The sequence below is a fragment of the Blastomyces dermatitidis genome, assembly GCF_000003525.1.
Source record: "Blastomyces dermatitidis ER-3 genomic scaffold supercont1.3, whole genome shotgun sequence".
In the NCBI taxonomy this organism is placed as follows: domain Eukaryota; kingdom Fungi; phylum Ascomycota; class Eurotiomycetes; order Onygenales; family Ajellomycetaceae; genus Blastomyces; species Blastomyces dermatitidis.
In genome coordinates, this window is record NW_025544776.1 from 6,663,344 (window position 1) to 6,683,821 (window position 20,478).

The following is a 20,478-nucleotide window of genomic DNA, read 5'->3' on the forward strand; positions in this document are numbered from 1 at the left end:
AGGGGCGGTAGAGGTGGTGGTGGTGGTAGAGGGGGTAGAGGGTAAGGGGTGGAAGGGGTGGTAAAGGGGGGGTAGGGAGTGGTTGGGGGGGAGGGTGGAAGTGGTAGAGGGGGCTGCGCAAGCAGAAAAGCGAGCGTAAGCGAGCATTTGATGCTTGTTCTGTAAGAAAAGAAAAATGAAAGGTTCCATCCAAGGTTGTTGATAATTAATCACGTGAGATAACTGTAGCAATTTACTGTGGCATTAAGTTATTCCGGTTCCAGCCACTGCGGCGCGCCGGACATACCAAAGACGTCTTTAGAGAGAACAAATTGAAGCTTCGGACATTATCTCCACCCAGCAAGCCTTAGCCAACAAGCTTCCCCCGACATTTATTCGGGCAGAGACATTGCCCACCATGGCGACCACTGCGGAGGCAAAGCTAATACGGCAGACCAAATTCCCGCCAGAGTTTGCCAAAAAGGTGGACATGCAAAAGGTTAATATAGAGGTGATGAAGAAGTGAGTTGGCTCAGTGAAACTTACATGTTGCGCGCGATCGCGATGTTGTGATTACTGACATTTATTTCAACCCTTTCTTATCATAGATGGATTGCTGGCAAAATTTCCGGAATCCTAGGAAATGAGGATGATGTCGTTATCGAACTCTGTTTCAATTTGCTCGAGGGGGCTCGGTTTGTAAGTCTGCGCCCTGTTTCTGTTGATACCACGGGTGAGCGTTCAGTATAGATGCTAACAGTGCACCCATGTTCGTTGGTAGCCGGATATCAAACTCCTACAGATTCAACTCACTGGCTTTTTAGACAAGGATACGCCCAAGTTTTGTAAGGAACTCTGGAATTTATGCCTCAGCGCCCAAACCAACCCACAAGGCGTACCGAAGGAGTTACTGGAGGCTAAGAAACTGGAACTGAGACAAGAAAAAGTGGTTTCTCCAAAAACAACAATTCTGGAATAGGTTCTCTATGCTAACTTTTGCACAGCTCGAATCTGAAAGACTAGCTGAAGAAGCTAGACGGCGTAGGGAAGAAGAGAGGGCGCGCGAACGTGAGCTAGAAGCTTTGCGGGAGCGCGAACGTGCCGAACGCGGTCGCGGCAGAGGCAGGAATCGGTGGGCTGATAGAGATGCTCGCTCACCACCACGGCGGAGAAGTTTGGAGAGATACCGAGACGGCTTTGGTAGGCGCAAGGCAGATACCTGGGCTCCTTCTGGGGGTAGAAGTTCACGCTGGACAGAAGATCGTGGCCGTCGTGCGTCTAGGTCAATATCCCGATCTGTATCGCGATCGACCTCACGCTCATCGCTCTCTCCGTCTCCCCATCGAAGGGACCGTGGCCGTCACGGACCCACCAGGCGTCGACGATCGCCAAGTTACTCTCGTTCACCAGACACGAGGGGCCGCAAAAGGAGAAGATGGCGTAGCCCCGACCATGATGATATTCGTGCAAGGTCTAGTTCTGTCAGTAGATCAGATCGCTCACGTTCTCCCAGAAGACGCCGGAGAAAATCGCCCACCCCTTCCTCTAGGAGCCCCTCCCGCTCTATTTCACCAAGAATTAGCCGTCACCGCCGCGACTCCCCGTCAATATCTCGCTCCCCGTCCTCGTCGCGCCACAGGTCGCGCTCACGATCGCCGTCCCGAGTGAATGGTGACAAGCGTGCAAGGGGAGGCCGAGGGAGAAGATCACCATCACCCGGTGCGAAAGATTATAGAGCAGATTCACGAGCTGATATTACCAAGGACCATCCCAAATCCCACGATGCTCGCCGTCGTCTAAGCCGAAGCCGAAGCCGCAGTCGCAGTCACAGCCGAACCAGAGAACGACCTAGTTACCGCAGACGCAGAAGTCCAAGCAGAAGCAGGTCCCGATCTCGCTCCCGCAGCCCCTTCCATGACCATGATCGTGACCGTGATCGTGACCGTAGCCGCTCTAACAGCCGCAGTGCACGTCGGGATAGAAATGACAGGAAAAGACATCAATCAATTGAGAGATACGCCCCAGCACCCAGAAGACGCCACAAGGGCGCTTCAGCATCCCCTCCTCCAGCTCCAGAGAAAGAGCAGACGGTCGTAGCTAATTCACAAGAAGACAAGGAAACGAAAGGCTCGCACTCACCGCCTCCTCCTATCCCGTGTAGAGCCAAAAGTTCGGAGCCGGAACCTGAACTTAAAGGCTCCCAAGAAAAAAAGGAAGTGGAAGACAAGGAAAAGGAGGACAAGAAAGCCGCAAGCCCTGAAGAGGTGGGTAGCTGAAATCATTCCGTTTCTAATAATGAAAACAAGGAGAGAAATTAAATAATGAGTAAATGATGTTTGTGCTGGAATTCTTCTTTATAACCTCCTGATAATCACACCTTTACCTAGTGAATAATAAATTCAATTTTGCTAACGTATTTGTTCTTTTCTTCTATTTTGTTGCTCCGATCTCAGAAACGAACTCAGTCTTCCAAAGCCCGTTTAACAGGTACTGAGCTTCGTGAAAGACTTGCGCGAGAGAAGGTCAAGGCGCTACGCAGAGAAAATGCGAAGGGAAAAGGGACTTCCCACCCGGGGTAAGTATAAACTGTTAAGACGCGAGACTAAAAGAAGCCGTCGTGGGAAACGTAGATTCCATTTTTCCCTGAATGTTGTTGTGGTGGCGATGGGCTTATAGCGCCGTCGAGCTCCAACTGCTACCTAAATGAGCAGTGATATTGAGCTTTTCTCTTTTCTTGATGTAAAGCGGTTCGGCTAGTGAATTTATTGCATCTATTTTACGAGTCCTACGGAGGGTACATAATGCATATTTTGTTGCGAGGTTTTCCTAATCGTTTCTCAGTCCACACGTTCTATTCCAGCTTCTCACTTGTTGACTTTCAGTGGGCTCTACGAGTGTGCATGCTATATATGTAAAGAGCGTAGCACATTGGGGGGGAGGCGGGGGTGTATATTTCATAATAATATACATAGCCTTTTTGTCTCCCTCTTAGGCTGGAATAAATATCTGTCAGCGCAAGGAGATCCAGGGACCGGACCCGACTATAGAAGCAATAATGCCAGCATATTTCTGTTCCAGCACTTCCAGACCTGATCAGAGTCTGGTCGCATACAAAAGTATACGGTTGTCATGGAAACATTATTGACATGTGCACGTGACAGCATCCTCACCATCCAGATCAACTCCGCTTGTCTGCAACTTACGACCCTCAACTGACATGAACATATTCGACAACGGGAATTGATGCGTCCAGTTACGCGTCCGGGGTTATTGATATGGCAACAACAACAACCTCAACATCCACGACACCCCTGCCAATTCCTCTTACGTACAGCAACAGCTTTCAACGGCCACGGTCGTCGCTTTCGTCGCGACACCAACTTCCTCGAACAACAATTTCTCGATCCATTTCCACCCGTGTATTACCCAATTCAGGCTCATCCGGATCCCACAACCCACCTTTTCAAATGTCGAGACCCCGTTCCTTTTCCATCGGAGACAGCTCCGACGACGACTTTCCCGAGCCCATCAAATTCAGCGCATCCGTCAAGGCGTTATTAGGAGAGGCGGATGGTTCGAATATTGATACCTCCCCGTACCGTGGAAGTAATGCGAGCCATGTCCAAAACGAGCCCATAAACATAAATGGTGAACTACGCTCTCTACAATCGCGAAAACTACAAGAGAAACAGGTCCGGATTGCGTCGCCAAGGGAGCGGGCTACAGGGAGCCCGGTCCCAAGAGTCGTGAGAGTCAGTTCGCCCCGCCTTTCTCCAAGCAGTTTAGGCAGAGAAAGCCCCCGGTCAGAAAGAAAGGATGAAAGCATATTAGATGGATCTGATCAGCGCTATCCTCATGGTGGGGATTTTATTACACCTGCAGCCCCAAGGACCAGAGTAGTGCGAGTTACGGCGTCCAGGAGCAATTCTGACTCTCAATCAACCGTGTCACCCAGTGGAACTAGGTCGAGCGAGAGATCATCCAGAGAAGGAGGAAGTCGTCTTGGGGACCGTTCCTCTCCCGGCGATGAGCGACGACGAGAAGAGAATGTATACCGATCTGGTTCTTCACTTAGTGTGCTACGACCGCGCCCTGGTGAGGATACGGGAATGCAAAACTCGTTACGAGTGAAGAGGGTTGGCAAATTAACGGGCTCGTTTCTTAACGGACCAGCGCGTCGTGGTGTTATTAGAAGGCAAAGTGAAGATGTGGAAGAAGAGCCGGCAAATGATTGGCCAAGTTCAAACGGCAGCCCTCATACGAGCAAAGAGGAGCCGCATCAACAGGAATCTGAACCCCTCCGTGCTCGCGACCAGGATCTCGAAAAACCTCAACCGTACCTGAGGCACTCCGAAAGTCGTACTGGACCCCCCGTGCCATTACAGATTCCGATGAGACTCCCAGAGCCAGAAATACCCTCTGATAGAGGTCTCTTGAGATCCAATTCACCCCAAGTTCCTAGTTCAAAATCGAAATCTCCATTATCAGCGGAGGGAAAAGATTCGTCACGATCTACCAGAGACGCACCCGCATTTTACCACGTGCCTCCTTTCCTTTCGAGACCTACGGGCGGAGGTCAGGAGAATGATCCGCCACCAACATTCAGAAAACCGAAGTCCCAGGCCTTCAGCCTTTTAGATAAGGCGGAAAAGTTCTCTGTGGTTTATGACGATGGCAAGGAGCTAGCCAAACCCGCGCCGCCAACAATTTCACCTCGTAGACCTCTAGCTCCAAAAGATAATAACACTCCACACAGGCCAGCACCGCCCCCTCCTAAAATGAGCGTCTTGGAAACCGCGACTGCTCCTGCAGGAGCTAGTTCGTCGCAAGCCAGGAAGAAACGAGTACAGGTTACCATTAATCGTAAGCCTTTTACTCGATTAGATTGCATTGGGCGAGGCGGCAGTTCTAGAGTCTACCGCGTCATGGCTGAAAATTGCAAAATATTTGCGCTCAAGCGAGTCAATTTGGAGGATGTTGACCCGATTGCGCTTGCCGGGTATAAGGGAGAGATCGATTTACTCAAAAAGCTTGAGAATGTGGATCGTGTGGTACGATTGTTTGATTACGAAGTCAACGAGGAGAAGCATGCGCTTAGTGTTCTCATGGAGTTTGGCGAGTCGGACCTACAAAGGATCCTCACGCTACGACTGAATACAGAAGACGCTATTTTTGATTCTGCCTTTACACGATATTACTGGAAGGAAATGCTCGAGTGCGTCCAAGCCGTTCACGCCTTCGACGTCGTCCACTCAGATCTTAAACCTGCCAATTTTGTCCTGGTGAAAGGAAACCTAAAACTAATTGACTTTGGCATCGCAAACAAGATCCAGGATGACACCGTCAACGTCCATCGCGAGCAACAAATTGGCACACCAAACTACATGGCACCCGAAACTCTTATCGACATCAATGCCGCAAGCGGCCTCCCCTCGACGGTTGGCAAGATGATGAAAGTCGGTAAACCAAGCGACGTCTGGAGTTTAGGTTGCATCCTCTATAAAATGGTCTACGGCGACCCGCCCTTCGCGCATATCACCAAACCCTTCGAGCGCATCATGGCCATACCGAATCCGAAAGTGATCATTGACTTCCCAGCTTTCGGCATTGGTGGTGCGTCCGTACCACCGGGCCTCATCCGGACTATGAAGCGCTGCCTTCAGCGCGACCCACGTCTGCGACCCACGGTGCAAGAATTGCTGGGGCAGCGAGATCCGTTCCTATATCCAGAAGCGAACTTGGAGGGTTCGGTGCCAATGACTCAGGAGATGTTGGGGAGGATATTAACTAATGTCGTCAATCATTGTCGGGCAAGAGGACCGCCGAAGGATGAGGATCTCGCTGCGTGGCCGGCTGGGTTCTTTGCGAAGATTCAGTCGGCGCTCGAAGAAGATGCCCTTTGACCTATTGCGACTGTTCGCTGTCATTCATTATTTTGTATTTTTTTTCTCTTTCCTTTGGTTTCCTACCCTTGCCTTCTACGGCTTTCTATATTTTGGATAGGTGTCTTGGGATCATTTCATGGGGACTTTTCATTCTTGTGGTGAGTTTAGCTTTTGGCCGGGTGTTGCGGAGTATCTTTTCCCCCCATGGGCCAAAGGCTATTATTGGGTTTGTCTTGGCTATATTTCCTTTCCTTTTTATTATTTAATACCTTGCCTAGGGCATATTTTGATTGTTCGATTCCATTTGCTGCGTTCCAGCGTTGTCTTTTCTTCGGGAGAACTACCCACGTACTTCATACACTATTTCCACGCTTTATCTCTGTTTCTTGGAGTCTTGTTTGATCAACTCTTCCAGCGCCTCGACTACTTGTTGACATTACCATACAAGTCTATAACTTTCGATAGAGACCTTTTCATTATTTTATACATCATCGTGGATATGAACATTTACCCTTTACCATTCTGGAGTGTTGGAGTTTTCCTTTGGCTTTCCCATCGCAAGGCGGACAATCTGTTAACTGACTACGTCAGTGGGTGACCAGCTCAACTTGAATGTCGCATTGCTATATACTTCTGCATTTACAAGGATCTTCTGAACATACAAGAAAACATGACGTGTAATTGGAATATAATGGTACATGACAAAATTTTTATCCAAGGCATGGGAGAGAGAAGGATTGAACAGTTCCTAAATGTCGGGTAGCCGAACCACAAAATCCCACAGCACCGAACCTCTTGCATCCTGCGATAATATACACTCAGTAAGCAAACAGAAAAGAAGGATCTGTCCCCCACTCCGCCCAGCAAAATAACCCAAATATGCATGCAAGAAATCTGACGTTTTCACCCCTACTACGTCTGCTCTCCCTCCACCTCTTCACTCACAATCTCCGCCCCCTCCCTAACCAACTCATCCACCCCCTTAACCTTCACATCCACAACCCTCAGAATCGTATACCTATGCTTGCTCTTTACCCGCCTCACATGTCTCTGCCTCTGCTTGGTCTTCTCCTTAATCCGCAGCGGCTCCGACTCTGTGCCAATAACCCTCACCCGACACTCGAAGAGTCGCTCGTCAACGTACGGCGCCCCCTTGAGCGTGAAGTCGCGCGAACCGATCACGGACGCCCGGTTGAAGCGGAGGATGTCGCCGGCTTGCACGTTGGGCATGAGGAAGGGGAGGCGCAGTGTGTCCCCCTCTGTCAGGAGATAGGGGCGCGCGTGGAGGTGCGCGGTGATGTAGTGGGGCGTTTGTGTTGTGAGATGTGGGAGAAGAGAGGTTAGGGATGGCGTGAGGGTTAGGGGCTTTGTGAAGGTGGGTTGAATCGGGAGTTTGTTTGGTGGGATGGTTGGCGTTGTCGATGCTGATGTTGATGCGGATGAGCTTTGTAGTGTGGACAATTCAGATTGTGATGGGACAGCTGTCTCGGGGGTTTGTGATGTAGTCTGTTCACTGGAACCCTTCGTGGGTGACTGTGGAGGGATTTCAGGGGCTGTTGCATGGAAGGGAGTTGCTGAGGCTTGATGCATGCATGCTGCTCGAGTCGACGGGATGATGGAGGGCATCCACCGGATGTCGAGGGCGGTGCGGAAGGTAGATCTCGCGAACATGGCTGCTGTGGTATTGTGCAGATGTCTCCTAATAATACGACGGGTGTAAGGCCTGATCATCCGTCAATTGCTACGGAGCGTCCGCCTCCTTCAAGATGGCGGTATATTGCTTGTCTACTCCAAATGAAGTTGGAGAAAATCAAAATCGGGATGTCGCAAATAGCCGCTGCGGTTACCGTACAAGTCACATGTATTTGTAGCTTATGTAATAATCATGTGATTTCGCTAGTTTTCGCGATAACCAACCTCAACTTTTTTCTGATGTGAAGATCCACGGAGAGAGTGTTGCTGTTGAGGTCTTTCAGATATATAAAGGCCTGCTCTTTCCGACTTCACGATGCCTCAGAACGAGTTCGTTTGCCCAATATTCGTTGCTCCTTTTTGACTTCGTGGCTGGGCCCGCTGACAAAATCTTCCAGATACATCGAGCGATGGCAGAAGCAGCACGGGAAGCGGTATGTGAATCATGAAACCAATACAGGCTACCCTGCAAATATGATACAACAAACTAACGTCCTCCTCTCTTCATAAAACAGCCTCGACCACGAGGAACGCACCCGAAAGCGCATAGCCCGTGAATCGCACAAGCAGTCTCACGATGCGCAGTCCTTCCGCGGCCTGCGGGCCAAGCTATACCAGAAGAAGCGCCATGCGGAGAAGATCGAGATGAAGAAACGGATCAGGGCGCAAGAAGAGAAAGACGTCAAGTCGTCTGCACCCAACGAGCCTTCCTCCACGCCACTACCAAACTACCTTCTAGACAGATCCCAGGAAACTAATGCGAAGTCGCTCTCGAGCGCCATTAAGAATAAACGTGCCGAGAAGGCCGCTCAGTTCGCCGTTCCCTTGCCCAAAGTTAAGGGAATAAGCGAGGAGGAGATGTTCAAGGTCGTCACGACGGGGAAGAAAACATCGAAGAAATCGTGGAAGCGTATGATTACGAAACCTACCTTTGTTGGCGCAGACTTCACGCGGCGCCCCGTCAAGTACGAGCGCTTCATTCGGCCCATGGGCCTGCGTTATAAGAAGGCGAACGTCACGCATCCGAAGCTAGGCGTTACAGTACAGCTTCCGATTATTAGTGTCAAGAAGAACCCCCAGAACCCTATGTACACGCAACTGGGAGTGTTGACCAAGGGAACCATTATCGAAGTCAACGTTAGTGAACTGGGACAAGTTACGGCAAGCGGGAAGGTGCTATGGGGCAAGCTGGCACAGATTACTAATAACTGTGAAAATGATGGATGTGTTAATGCGTGAGTTTCTTCTCTATTTTACATACTCCCCCCCTCCCCGAGTCGTTTGACTGAAGGACCGTGAACTAATTTGGTCGATAGTGTACTTTTGGTGTAATCGGTTTAATTTTTATTTTAATTTTTTCTTAATATATCCCTGAACTTTACCGACATCTTTTGGCTGTTAGCTACGATATTTCTCCTTCTCCATCCTCCCTGCTAAGGGAGCAATGTAAAGCACCAGCTATGGGACTCGGTTCCCGGCGAAAACCAACGTTTTCTTCCGTCGCGTCCAGAAGATGTGATGGAGGATACAGAGACGCATTAAGCCAAACACCTTCAGATACCTCACATCCATTCTATTTGCTTTTTTTGTCTTGCTTCCAAATGGCGTTTGGGCGATATAGACAATACATGGGAACAAAATTATTGCAGGGGTTTGCCTTTTTTATTTTATTTTATTTTTTTCGAGTTACGCACCGCGTTCAGGTATTTTAGACGCGCCTTTGTATGAATGAATTTAATTTTCTATCTTTTTACCTCCTCATTCAAGTTCTGTAGAATCGAGTTAGAGGATAGAGCCTCACTGATTATCGATAATAGCTAGTGGGTGGATCTGAGGGAAAATGGTTCAAATTCTGGGTTTTGGTTATCTCATTAATTTCGTGAGTGATAGCTGCAATCTACATAGTAGATGGGGATCAAAGCAAGAAGCAGGGGAATATGAGACGACGAAATGAAGAGTTATCTTAAGAATATATACACGCCGTGCGACTATACAAAAAAGAAAAAGTGCCAGAAAAACACCCAACCATGTAAAACACAATCTATATTTTTAAAACGCAAAAGGGGGGGGTAGTAGTAGGTAAGTCAACCGAAAGAAAGCCAACACGCCAGCGCAGAGCTACGCCCTATATATTAGTTCAACACGCAAAGTCCCTGACACTCACCCCTCCGTCGACATACGGCATCCAGATATATAAATAAGCCGTCCGTCTCGAACATCGTCTGTGGCCATCTATCTCCTGCTCCCTCCTTTCCACTCTCCCTCTCTCGCCTTCCATTTGACGTCGCCGGCGACGCGAGCCCAGAAAAGCAGATGGCAACGAGCTGGATCTCCGATCACCAACACCGGCACTGGCATTGGTGTTGGTATGGACGCTGGCATTCCGATTCCCCTGGCCCAGGTTCCAGGTTCCTGTTGTTGTTGTTGTTTCCTCTCCTGTTCAGGTTCCGGCTTGCGAACTCACGGGCGCCGTGTAGTTTTGGGATGTCCATGGGTGGTACGTCTATGTTGGTATAGGCGTTATCCGGAAACAAGCCGGTGCTGCCACTGCGGTCCGCGCCTTGGAGGTGACTATCATTATGATGATGACGGTGGTGACCGCGCTTGTAGCAGGGATTACCGTTCTTGCCTCTGGGCCTGCCGCCCAGGTTCGACGGGCGGGGATATTCCTCTGAATACTCGCCGGAGGAGAAGGAATAGATATCTTCTCCTTCATCCATCTGCTCCATCGCTTCGAGCTGCTCCATCGCCTCGAGCTGCTCCATCTCCTCTTCGAGCTCCGGATCGACATCCAACCCCGCCTTGTCCTCGACGATGATATTAATCTCATCGTCCGCCTTGGGGATGGCAGTAGCTGTACTGAGGCCCTTCCCATTCTCCTTCCCATTCTCCTTCCCATTCTCCTTCCCATTACCGTTTCCACCACCACCACCGCCGCCGCCATCACCACCCCTATATCCATCTCCATAACCGTCCGCCACAACCTCGTCCAATCCCCTCTTCGGCGGCACGTTATTCAGCAAACATATCCCCATATCCAACCCTTCAATCGCTCCAGCCAAAAACTCCGCATCTTTACAACTCACGCTAAGCGTCCACCGATATTCACCCAGACGCATTCGATAAAACTCTTCCTCCTCCCTCGTCAGCGCCGTGGCCCGCAGCAGAATGCCAAACGAACTGATTAGCGCGAAGTTTGCCCGGGATGCTGATGGCCAGAATGACCGTAAATTGGCGGGACGCAATCTGTTGACAAAGTCCATGGCGGAAATTAGTCGCGTTTTTGCCGCTGAGCGGCAGATGTGTGATAGATATGGATCTGCGGAGTCCGGGCCTAGAGAGCGGATTATGGTCCTGTGAAGGGTTATTTCGGTGGCGAAGTAGGCGAGGTGTAGGCCGCCGTTGAAGTTTGAGTGGTTTGAGTTGTTTGTAATTGTATTTATAATTGAATCTACACTCATCAGGTCGGCGCTGGGGTAATTGCTGCTGTTAGTGTTTACGGGGTATTGGTGATGGTCCATCCTCAACTCATCTGGTAGAGACGTGAACCACTGTTTTAGACGGATTTGAATAGGTTTTGCCCGCTCGAGGATTATTCGGGTTCGTTGCGGGCCCGCCGCGGAGAATTCAGAGGTGGCTTGGAGGGTGTAGAAGGTATCGAGGATTTCGGAGAGGATGGCAGTTAGAGTGACGAAGTGACTGAAGAAGACGGCACCTGGGCCTGCAGATGAAGAAATATCCAGATCCCTCCTGTCATTAATGTTATCGTTATCGCTACAATTTCTTGAAGAATGCATATCCGTGAAATCGGCCGACGTTAATTCCTCCACGGTCCAGTTCGCTGCGAAGATATGTGATGGGCGGCCGTGGACGAGAGCGCACCATTTATCCTGCACATAGAGGGCCCAGGCCAGCCGCTTGCGCAACCCCCGTTCCCACGAAGTAATTTTCCAGTTACTGCAGTCTTGGTGCAAACCCAGATCGTAGCCGGCAGTCACGAGCTGAGTGATTAGCGTAGGGGTGTTTAGGGTTGATTTCTGGGAGAGGAGCAGACCTGCTTGGACGGTGGAGATGTGCGGTCGCACGAGAGATTCGTTAAGTAATCGTGTAGCCATCAACTCCAGACGAGTAGCATCCGGTTTTCGTAGCGTCTGCATGCCGGGTCCTGACCCTGGTCGGACGCTCGCATCCTCCGTCCCTTGATCCAGCCATTTCAAGGAGATAAAGTACACGGCTGCCAGCAGCACGGGCGACAAATTCCGCCTCGTCTGATACGAATGACGGAAGGCGTCTTCCATTATCACAGGAAATGGCGGGTTGGCATGTTGGAAGAAATTATCGATGAGGATGGGCCCAAAGGGGTTAACCGCGTTCTCAATGGTTTCGATGGATATGGCGTGAAGCTCATGCCGGGCATGAAAGCCGTCAATCACTCGCATGAAGGTTCCGTCATCGGCGCATTTGCGCACGCGGGATGTGGCCAAGGGGCTTTCGTTGTTGTGGTCGAGAGTTAGAAAGTCTAGTAGGAGTGGCTCAAGCTCTGTTGTCATGCCGATATGTTGGCTGGTCGCAAATGAGGCTTCAAGAGGGGAGTCTGGAGCCACCCCTATGTACGGTTTTTCAGTAGCGGGCCTATAATAGTATAGTATATTTAGAAGAAGTTTTAAAGATATTAGAAAACAAAGATAACGAGAGCCTTTCACCGGTCCCATATCAAAGGGATGCAAAAAGAAAAATGCAATATAGCCCAACCGAAGGCACGCACCGCTTAACACACTCATCCTCCTCAGCATCAGTGCCAGGTCCCACGCCAAGTTCGTCCTGAAACTTCCTCTTGCCCAGTTGACTCTGTGCCTGTACCTGCTGCGCCTGCACGCGATAATTAAACGTACAATCCTGCCGATGGAAATCGCACGAGTAGCACTTTTTGATCGACTCGTTCATGGCACATCTGCTCTTGCGCCTATAACAGGCGTCACAGATGGGTCTGGGAGAGAGGCCTGTGGGACTCCCCGCAGTTTTCGGTGCTGCTGATGTCGTTGTTGCGGTTGTGGTGGAAGTATTAGCGATTGTGGTTGTGGTGGTTGTTGTTGTTGTCGTTGATGTTGATGTTCTTGTCGCAATAGGGGCAACAGCTCCCGCGGCTACAAGGTAGCCGTTAGGAGCGGGATTGCTCATTGTGATGAATTGTTTGCTATGTGTTTTGTGGTGCATGCTATCCGGGCGGGGTGAGGAATGTAGTTGGCGGGATAGGTGGAGCGGGGGAATGATACCACTACCCCCCAAAGCACAGCGGGCGGAGGTGATAATGATGGCAGGCGAGAAACTGATAAGTTATTATTTATTGATATATTAATTCTATTAGAGCTAGCCGGAGCAGCAACCGTAGCACAGCACAGCAGGAGTGTGGAGGGGGTTGTAGTCAGAGCGGAATTCGAGGCTAGACCGGGGCGAGTTGCGGGCGGGGAGTTGGGGATGGTTTGGTCGCAGCAGCTGTAGCCATTCTCTTTCGCTCTCAATTCCAAATAACAAGGAAAGGGAGAAAGGAACCGATTGGCATCAACGGGGGGCGGAGTAGATAGTTATATCTGTCTTCTCCCCTTCTGCGTTATGTTTTTTTTTTTTTTTTTTTTTTTTTTTTTTTTTTTTTTTTGGTATTTTAATTCCTACCTACCTACCGGCGCCAGGTAACTAGCTATAACCTCTAACTACTAGTTAACTAGCTAGTTAGCTGTAGTTGAATTGATAAATAATATTGACGGGGCATTCTTGAGATGGGGACGGACGGTAAAGAGGGTATCCGAGGGTTGAGCGAACCTAACTCAGCTCGAAGCGGGAATCTAGACAATCAATTGCCACATATACCAGCTGGCTCATGGCGAGGATGGCGAGGATGGCGAGGATGACGAGGATGACGAGGATGATGAGGATGACGATGGGTGGTGGAGTTGCAGCGTGTGTGGAGATGTGGAGATTGGGATATGATATTGGGGATAAATTTCGAAACGGACAGGCAAAAAATAAATAAATGTAGTAAATAACTTAACTAATAGTTCTAAAACACAGCAACAAATAAATAAATAATAAATCAAAAACCCTCTCTCTCACTCTCTCACTCTCTACTACGGAGTACTTGGTTCCTTTGTTTAAGTTTAGTAGGTAGAACTACTGCGTATAGGAAGGGAAATTCTTCAATGGCTATACATAACACAACACGCCTATGGGGATTTCCCAAAAAAAAAAAAAAAAAAAGGAACTTTTGTGTTTGAAATTTATCTGGGGATCGATCAGCTCCCGCGCCGTTATAAAAGTAAAAATAATACATATGTAGTGTATATAGTTACTTGTTTCACTTCCACTGAACCCTATATATATCTATATATCCCTTGAAGAAGAAAAAGTTAAGAAAAATTCCAACCATATTGAATATTAGTAACTAGGAGGGCTAGGTAGTTTTCAAGACGTAACAGATATTCAAGATTCGAGAGCTTATTTTATTTGATATTATTTGAGTTGAACCCCAATATTTATGCCCGGGGTAACTTACGCAGCGGCATTCCATATATTATTATTATTATATTATTATTGTATGGTAGTTTGTTCGTTCATCAGAAACGCAGACTCTCTCTCCCCTCTAGACTTCTCTCTCTCTCTCTATATATATATATTCTCCCCGCCATCCTCACTGCTCTCCTCTCTCCTCTCCCCTCTCTCCTCTCCCCTCTCTCCTCTCCTCTCCTCTCCTCTCCATTTATCTAGAGATAAGCATCTCCCCGTCCATTGGCTGCGGAAACACGCGCCAGCCAGCGCCAGCGCCCAGAAACTTTCCCTGTGTTCCATCCCGACCGTTGCAACTCGGCTAGTCTGCTTTGGGGCCTCCTATTACGTAGTTACAAGCGTCCAGGATTGGGAATGGCAGCTGGGGCTGGGGCACAGCGCGGTGGCTGAACAGCTATGTGCTGCTCTTTTGTGAAGATATTTCAGGTCCCACTTCCAGCATTATTATTCTAGATGAATAAGGGTGATTGGAGTGAGCCTTGCCGGTGGCGTCGAGATATAAAGTATAAGTACGGAGTGAGTATAATAACTACTATGATGCAAGGCATGGGATGGGGACTGTACAAACTCGGTCTTCTGCAAATTCTGACTCTTGACTCTGACCCTAGTAGGGGATATAGAACATAAAGCTACGTATGTAGGTTAGAGCTGTAGAGATTACTATATATACTAAGTAGAAAATAAGGTAAATATATAATATATAATAAATACACGGCATGAAAATTTGGGAGACAGGAACGGAAGGAACCGGATGAGCATCAGACCAATATGTATAAAAAAAAATAAAAAAAAAAAAAAAAAAAAAAAAAAAAAAAAAAAAAAAAAAAGGGGGGATGGAAGTCGTGTTGATAGCTTTTCTTCTCTAGGCATATATAGCCCATTTTTTATTCTTTTTTCTCCCTTCCCAACGCTTCCTCCCCCTTTCTTCCCTCACTCTATCCAAAAACAAAACCAAAAAAAAAAAAAAAAAAAAAAAAAAAAAAAAAAAAAAAAAAAAAAGGTTGCAAAGAAAATATTCCTTAGACTTTGTACTTAGGCTTGCACTGCTTCTTCTTCTTCTCCTTCTGGGTAATATCCTTAAACATCTTCCATTCGCCAAGAATCGGGAAGTGATCCCGCTCCTTCTCATCACCCGTCAAGGGCGTAACATCACGCTCCGCAATCGTAATCTCCAGCCCGCGGGAGTGGCCCGTGGAGCTCCCGATAAGCTCACCAGCATCCACAACCTTGCCCGTCAGATCCTGCACGCGCCACTCAAGGTGCTTCTCCAGCAGCGGCAGAATCGTCGTGTCCTCCAGGTCGAGGATCATCTTGCTGTCCCACACCACAGCCAGCACATGCGAGAGAGGGATCTGTCCGTACATGTCGCGAGTTCTGTTGGCTGGGGAGCCCATGGAGGAGGCGAAGGAGGCGAAGGTGCCGATCAGGTTAGGGGCAGAGGCCCAGTCGCAGGACTCTTCGGGGGGCTCCGAGAGGAAGAAGTGGATGTTGTATGCGTGGGGGAGTGCGAACTTGTTCGCTCGGATGTTGATAACCCACTGCTTCTCCAGGTTGTTGATGCCCAGCTTGATGAAGTTGAGCAAGCTGAATTTGCCTAGGTCTTCGAAGAATTCCTTAACCTTGAAGTTGAGTTTCTTGAGGTCGTCCAGGGTGTCCTCGGCGAGGTTGGGCATGCGCTTGTGCATGATCATGCCGTGGTGGTGCGCAGCGCGCGCGGTGAGAGCGGTGCTGCGCTTTCTGTTGTTGTCGCCTGGTCTGTTGTACAGTCGGTTGATTTCCATGCGGACGTTCCTGGACAGCTGCTCTGGGGTAACGCCCCAGTCCCTAATCTCGGGATAGGTGTAGCCGAAGGGTCTCATGCTTCGAGAGGTTTCGGCATTGTAGAATCGGTTGTTGGGGTCGCGGAAGGGCGCAAATGCTGAAAATGAAGGTTAGTATTTTTCTCGTTTCTCTCTCTCTTTTTTTTTCTTTTGGCTACACTGGAAAATTCCAGAGGAGAAGAGGTGCACGTACGAGTTTTTGCATCTTCCCAGGTTCCCGGTCTCTTCATGAAATCTCCGCCACGGTTTGGCAGAGGCTGTACGTATGATTCAGGGTGGACAGCTTGCCACAGAGCGACGACGCGGTCGACGTTGCTGTAACATCAATTAGCACGCTGCCTGTAAGAGGGAGGACGAGACTTTTTTTTTTCACTAACGTATGGTGGAGCCAGAAGATCGGGTCATAGGCGGACCAGGGGGTGTACGTCATATGTCCACCATTGCCTCCAACAGAATTGTGAATGAGACCGTGAATGTTCTCCAGGTTGTTGAAACTTCCGTGGCGGTCCGGGAGAGCATCAGTGGAGAACACGGTGTAGTTGGTTTCGCCAGCAAGAAGTTGATAGGTGTTGATTCGAATGCTAAAGTTTGACTGTTAGGCGGCATTACTCAAATCGCTCTGTTACTTAAATTTTTTGACTTACAGGGCACCGTTCGCATTCAGAGTTCTCTGGATCGCCTCGACCTGGGATACACCCTGCTCGTCGGGGTTGCGGACGGTTCTGTGGTATCTCGAAAGCTGAAGAGCTGGGTGTCAGTGAAAAGTACTCATATACCGGCCGCCAGTTCAAAACGAGGAATCTACTAACAGAGTCAATGGGGAAGCCTTCTTGAGCCGATGGATTGATAGCGTAGTCGTAAAGTGGGTTCCGAACAGTCCTCAATCCTTCCGGGGTATTGATGTTAAGCTCCGGGGTGATCACAGAGCGGGGAAGCTCCGGATCGCTGGCCCAGTCCCAATATGGAATTCTCAAATCACTTGCAGCTTTTTGATAAATTCCTCGGATGATTGGCGGGTACGTGTTGGCAATCGCGTGGGCATAGCGCGAGATTCTCTCCTACCGATTGGTAACGCGTGTTAGAATTTTTGGTCTATGCAGAGGATACTTAATACCGAACAAATAACGAAACTAAAACTTCACTAACCTCATACATGGCAAGGTAAGGACGATGCCATACGGGGAACAGAGTCGAACCGTGAGAGCAATAACCAGCACCCCCCAAACCCTCCACGCCATCCCAGGATTTATAAGGGTAACCATGAATACCTAAATTCTAAATGTTAGATATATGCACAACTAATACATGCGTCCTTGAGTCCTTGGGGCGCATCTCTTACCAGCGACCTGATGATAGCTCAAAAGATGACTCCGGTCCTCTTCCTGGTAAGCCTTGAGGGCCTGGATGTAGAGATCCCACTCTGGGCCAGACCACTGCAGCCTGTTGATGTCCTTGCGAGCGGGTCGTTCACCGGTATGGTGATTGACGCCACCCCTCGCGCCTGAAATAGTGACAGCCGAAGCAACGCCCAGCAGCACATTCAGCAGGAGGAGCACTTTCCATCGATAGGGCCCCATGATTATGATAGCCCGAAATAATATTAAACAAAAAGAGTGTATAGGGGTGTTATTTTATATCCCCTTTCAACTGTAGCATATGAGATACGGGTGGTGTGGTAGAGACTGGATAGAAGGAGGGAAGGGTTGAAGAAACCGTTTGAAGTCCGTTCAGGGAATCATCGAGCCCGAAGTGTCACACGGTTGTTCTGGAACCTGGCTGGCGTGATGCTTCTTTTAAGTTTTCCTTTTTTTTTTCCCCTTCAGCGAGTAAAGTCCAGAGAAATCCTCAAACGATATATGACAAAAAAAGGAGCGAACGGAGGGAGTAAAAGAGAGTAATCCTCGCGGAGAGGGAAGAAGGAGGAGGTTATGGAGAAGAAGAGGATGAGGATTATGAGGGTGAGAAAGGAGGAGAAACGAGAGAGATGGAAGGTGCGCGACGTGGAAGCATGAGGGAGTCGTCGAACGAATACGGCAAATAAATAATACGGGGTTTTGCTTTTGGGGCAACGCTTTTCGGGCTGCTCTCGGGCTCGTTCTTTTTCTCCTTGGGTTGAAGTGTATGCGGACGGACCGCTGGCTGTTGCAAACAAAGCTAGCTGCCGCTAAGGCTGGCTAGTCAGGGGACAAGCCTCCACTTAGACCGCCATCGTCGGGCCCTTGCTGGGTCCTTTGGCTCGTTGGCCTGGACTCAGGCCGGGTCTGAAAAAGGCAAAGAAATCCTAAGCGGCGGACCTGATTGGGCTACATCTGAAGCGCGCAGTAGGTTGGATCCGTGCAGACTCGGCTGTCGATCAACTGCTGGGATTCTGGCCATGGAAGAGGGGAGGAGGAGGGTTCCATTCTTACACTTACACCCCCCCTGATACCATACCGTCCTTCCTTGACGATACCAGGCATAATTCTGCGCCCACAACCACTTTTGTGCAGTCGTTCAGATGGATACACACACAACCATCGACCTTTCCATCCGCCTATCTATCTCCAAGTCAGCTCGACCGAACAGCCAATTACTCGCAGCAAAGTTTGATGGAGTGATTGTCACATGACCCACATACTCAAACAAGCATCGTGATGGACATCTATCTGGACGGAGGATTTCGTGATTATCGCTGATAATGCTGCTGATCCGATCCGGACTGGGCGGTGTGCCTAGAATCGTCCCGAGTTCCATCTCATCGGTTGGACAGAATCTTTTCGTAAAAAGAGGAAACGGCTGAAGCTTGTTTTTCGTAAGATACTCAACCACCAGCATGGAGCATGCAAGCCAGGCGCCGCCTGGCGTCAGAGAAGCGATTTATGGAGCACCTATCATAGTAATGTACGGATGCGTCAGGTAAACGGGCGTGTTGCGATCTGTTTCCAAACGGAAGTATTTGCTCGTCCCCGAAAACCACCCTAGACCAGTCCTAACGTAATGGTGAAACAATCAACCCATCCATCACGATCCTGCTGTCTCAGATGCCGGGATCTCAACCCATTGAACCCAGAGAGGGCTGTTCCATCGCGGTAATGACGGTGTATGTAACCTCATTGTCATTATTCCTCCCTGTGTACCCAGCCCTTCGCCCTTTGTATGTATGTGTATGTATGTCTCTTCCTGAATAGGTGTGTACATAGAAGCTGTAGGGCATATTCTTTTCCAGCGCGCCTGACAGATTCCAATTTGAAACCTCTACGGGGCAATAATGCACAGCATCGTCACGCTGCGTGATCTAGAATCTCTCGATAAATGATTGCTTGATAAATAACGTTGGATACCGAGAGACAGCCATGCGAGGTCAAACCCCGAGAGACCGCGAGACTTTCCTTCTTTCCTCTCCTCTCCAACTTTGGCGGTGGAAAACTTGGATTGCGATCTTCACTCTGACAGTGGCGGTGCAGAGGGATGGAGACTTTGTATCTTCCTTGATTGGCCACTGGCGTGCCGTTTCTGAGGGGAATAGTCTCAGGCTCTGCATAAATCCTTCTTGATAAATTGCGGATTAGCCTGGTGGTTTTGTCGTGGTTTATTTATTTTTTTTACCATGTGTTGAGGTTTGAAAATAATGTCAGTCACTCGCCAGCGGTTCACAATGGTCTTCGCGCTAAGAGACAACGGGCTCCGGGGATGCTTGTTTGGCGATGTTACGCAGTAGTTATATGTTATGTATGGTGCGAGGTTAGCGAGGCGCTTGTATAGAGCTGTGTATGGGCTTGTGTGGGGCAAGGGGTGACAGATGCTTATCCTCATCCCAAGTTCACAACTACAACCCTTGTGAAAGCCGAGGATTATTCTTCCCCCATGGGCCATGGCAGGATAACAGACAAAGTCAGAATAGAATATTCACATCATTAACCTTCATAGTACTCTGTACTCGTACTGAAATGTAATGTACATGTACTATCCAGTCTGCTGTTATCATTTTTGAACATCGGAGTATCTACAGACCGTACTGCGGCACACAGCCTACGGGCAGAGAAAGAATTTGCGTACCTAATTAAATTCTGCTCACACTCCTGGACTCGGATCCATGCAGTTCTCGTGGTGCATATCTTGCAAAGGCGCAGCGCAATGTCCAGTCCTCCCGTTAATTTCCATTCGCAATTCGCAGTATACCCCCCCACTCGAGGGAAATACAGAGAATGTAAGTGGACATCACAAGAGTTTAAAGGACAGAGCAAGTGTTGTTAACCCTTGCTACTAGAACATAACTAAGGCATTTTGCTGTTCTCTTCAGGGGAATATGCCGGTCATCTGCTGACATTATGATTGCTTACTGAGGAGTATGAAGGGGGACTTCGATCCTCTTTTGTGCTGTTCTTCGCGTTTCCCTCTGATGGAGATACTACTACCTCTTTACGAAGCACTATAGACTCTGATCCATGTAGGAGAGGCTACGTAACTGCCGAACATGGTATTCTTCAAGGTCTGCTGCTACCTCAATCACAAACCCGAATCATGGATACATTGACGTCAACGGGCCGCGGGACAGTTAACTAATC

The 20,478-nt window shown here is 49.1% G+C and overlaps 6 protein-coding genes across 11 annotated transcripts; 3 read left to right on the plus strand and 3 right to left on the minus strand.

Annotated features, from left to right (window-relative positions):
- The first annotated feature begins 295 nt into the window (after window positions 1–295).
- Window positions 296–3,078, plus strand: BDCG_16769. 3 transcript variants are annotated; one of them, XM_045425965.1, is made up of 5 exons: window positions 330–501; window positions 588–678; window positions 761–925; window positions 984–2,313; window positions 2,433–3,056. In XM_045425965.1, the coding sequence occupies exons 1-4, from the start codon at window positions 398–400 to the stop codon at window positions 2,253–2,255; spliced, it is 1,632 nt and encodes a 543-aa protein (XP_045280561.1). In that variant the 5' UTR covers window positions 330–397; the 3' UTR covers window positions 2,256–2,313; window positions 2,433–3,056. The 3 variants fall into 3 exon arrangements, with proteins under 3 accessions (XP_045280560.1, XP_045280561.1, XP_045280559.1); XM_045425963.1 differs by having other exon boundaries at window positions 984–2,243; window positions 2,433–3,043; XM_045425964.1 differs by having other exon boundaries at window positions 296–501; window positions 984–3,078.
- A 53-nt stretch (window positions 3,079–3,131) lies between these two features.
- On the plus strand, window positions 3,132–7,786 carry BDCG_03681 (TTK protein kinase). The gene has a single exon (XM_045419324.1). It carries the CDS (start codon window positions 3,255–3,257, stop codon window positions 5,880–5,882), a length of 2,628 nt encoding a protein of 875 aa, XP_045275663.1. The 5' UTR covers window positions 3,132–3,254; the 3' UTR covers window positions 5,883–7,786.
- Window positions 6,102–7,956, minus strand: BDCG_03682 (aconitate hydratase). Its single transcript, XM_045419325.1, has one exon. The coding sequence runs from the start codon at window positions 7,593–7,595 to the stop codon at window positions 6,777–6,779; it is 819 nt and encodes a 272-aa protein (XP_045275664.1). The 5' UTR covers window positions 7,596–7,956; the 3' UTR covers window positions 6,102–6,776.
- On the plus strand, window positions 7,794–9,749 carry BDCG_03683 (ribosome biogenesis protein N). The gene is made up of 4 exons (XM_045419326.1): window positions 7,794–7,886; window positions 7,955–7,990; window positions 8,072–8,791; window positions 8,873–9,749. Exons 1-4 carry the CDS (start codon window positions 7,873–7,875, stop codon window positions 8,886–8,888), a joined length of 786 nt encoding a protein of 261 aa, XP_045275665.1. The 5' UTR covers window positions 7,794–7,872; the 3' UTR covers window positions 8,889–9,749.
- Window positions 9,313–13,812, minus strand: BDCG_03684 (TamA protein). Of its 3 annotated transcripts, none has more exons than XM_045419328.1 (3): window positions 13,374–13,461; window positions 12,322–13,267; window positions 9,313–12,188 (listed from the first exon to the last, which is right to left on the minus strand). In XM_045419328.1, exons 2-3 carry the CDS (start codon window positions 12,768–12,770, stop codon window positions 9,893–9,895), a joined length of 2,745 nt encoding a protein of 914 aa, XP_045280563.1. In that variant the 5' UTR covers window positions 12,771–13,267; window positions 13,374–13,461; the 3' UTR covers window positions 9,313–9,892. The 3 variants fall into 3 exon arrangements, with proteins under 3 accessions (XP_045280563.1, XP_045280564.1, XP_045280562.1); XM_045419329.1 differs by lacking the exon at window positions 13,374–13,461 and adding an exon at window positions 13,343–13,371; XM_045419327.1 differs by having other exon boundaries at window positions 12,322–13,812.
- Window positions 13,813–15,102: 1,290 nt separating this feature from the next.
- Window positions 15,103–19,791, minus strand: BDCG_03685. 2 transcript variants are annotated; one of them, XM_045419330.1, is made up of 8 exons: window positions 18,552–19,791; window positions 17,274–18,471; window positions 17,081–17,202; window positions 16,744–16,992; window positions 16,579–16,673; window positions 16,312–16,515; window positions 16,128–16,249; window positions 15,103–16,032 (listed from the first exon to the last, which is right to left on the minus strand). In XM_045419330.1, the coding sequence occupies exons 2-8, from the start codon at window positions 17,509–17,511 to the stop codon at window positions 15,134–15,136; spliced, it is 1,929 nt and encodes a 642-aa protein (XP_045280565.1). In that variant the 5' UTR covers window positions 17,512–18,471; window positions 18,552–19,791; the 3' UTR covers window positions 15,103–15,133. The 2 variants fall into 2 exon arrangements, with proteins under 2 accessions (XP_045280565.1, XP_045280566.1); XM_045419331.1 differs by having other exon boundaries at window positions 17,274–18,575.
- Window positions 19,792–20,478: the final 687 nt, after the last annotated feature.

Excerpts from the sequence above, each read along its gene's own strand:
- BDCG_16769 (XM_045425963.1), top strand. The coding sequence starts at position 398 with ATGGCGACCACTGCGGAGGCAAAGCTAATACGGCAGACCAAATTCCCG. Across the intron at positions 679-760 it reads TGCTCGAGGGGGCTCGGTTT|CCGGATATCAAACTCCTACA; the intron begins GTAAGTCTGCGC and ends GTTCGTTGGTAG. Across the intron at positions 2,244-2,432 it reads AAGCCGCAAGCCCTGAAGAG|AAACGAACTCAGTCTTCCAA; the intron begins GTGGGTAGCTGA and ends CTCCGATCTCAG.
- BDCG_03681 (XM_045419324.1), top strand. The coding sequence starts at position 3,255 with ATGGCAACAACAACAACCTCAACATCCACGACACCCCTGCCAATTCCT.
- BDCG_03682 (XM_045419325.1), bottom strand. The coding sequence starts at position 7,595 with ATGATCAGGCCTTACACCCGTCGTATTATTAGGAGACATCTGCACAAT.
- BDCG_03683 (XM_045419326.1), top strand. Across the intron at positions 7,991-8,071 it reads CAGAAGCAGCACGGGAAGCG|CCTCGACCACGAGGAACGCA; the intron begins GTATGTGAATCA and ends TTCATAAAACAG.
- BDCG_03684 (XM_045419327.1), bottom strand. The coding sequence starts at position 12,770 with ATGCACCACAAAACACATAGCAAACAATTCATCACAATGAGCAATCCC. Across the intron at positions 12,189-12,321 it reads GAGGATGAGTGTGTTAAGCG|GCCCGCTACTGAAAAACCGT; the intron begins GTGCGTGCCTTC and ends ATACTATTATAG.
- BDCG_03685 (XM_045419330.1), bottom strand. The coding sequence starts at position 17,511 with ATGGGGCCCTATCGATGGAAAGTGCTCCTCCTGCTGAATGTGCTGCTG. Across the intron at positions 16,993-17,080 it reads CTTACCTTGCCATGTATGAG|GAGAGAATCTCGCGCTATGC; the intron begins GTTAGTGAAGTT and ends ACCAATCGGTAG. Across the intron at positions 16,674-16,743 it reads AAGGCTTCCCCATTGACTCT|CTTTCGAGATACCACAGAAC; the intron begins GTTAGTAGATTC and ends CCAGCTCTTCAG.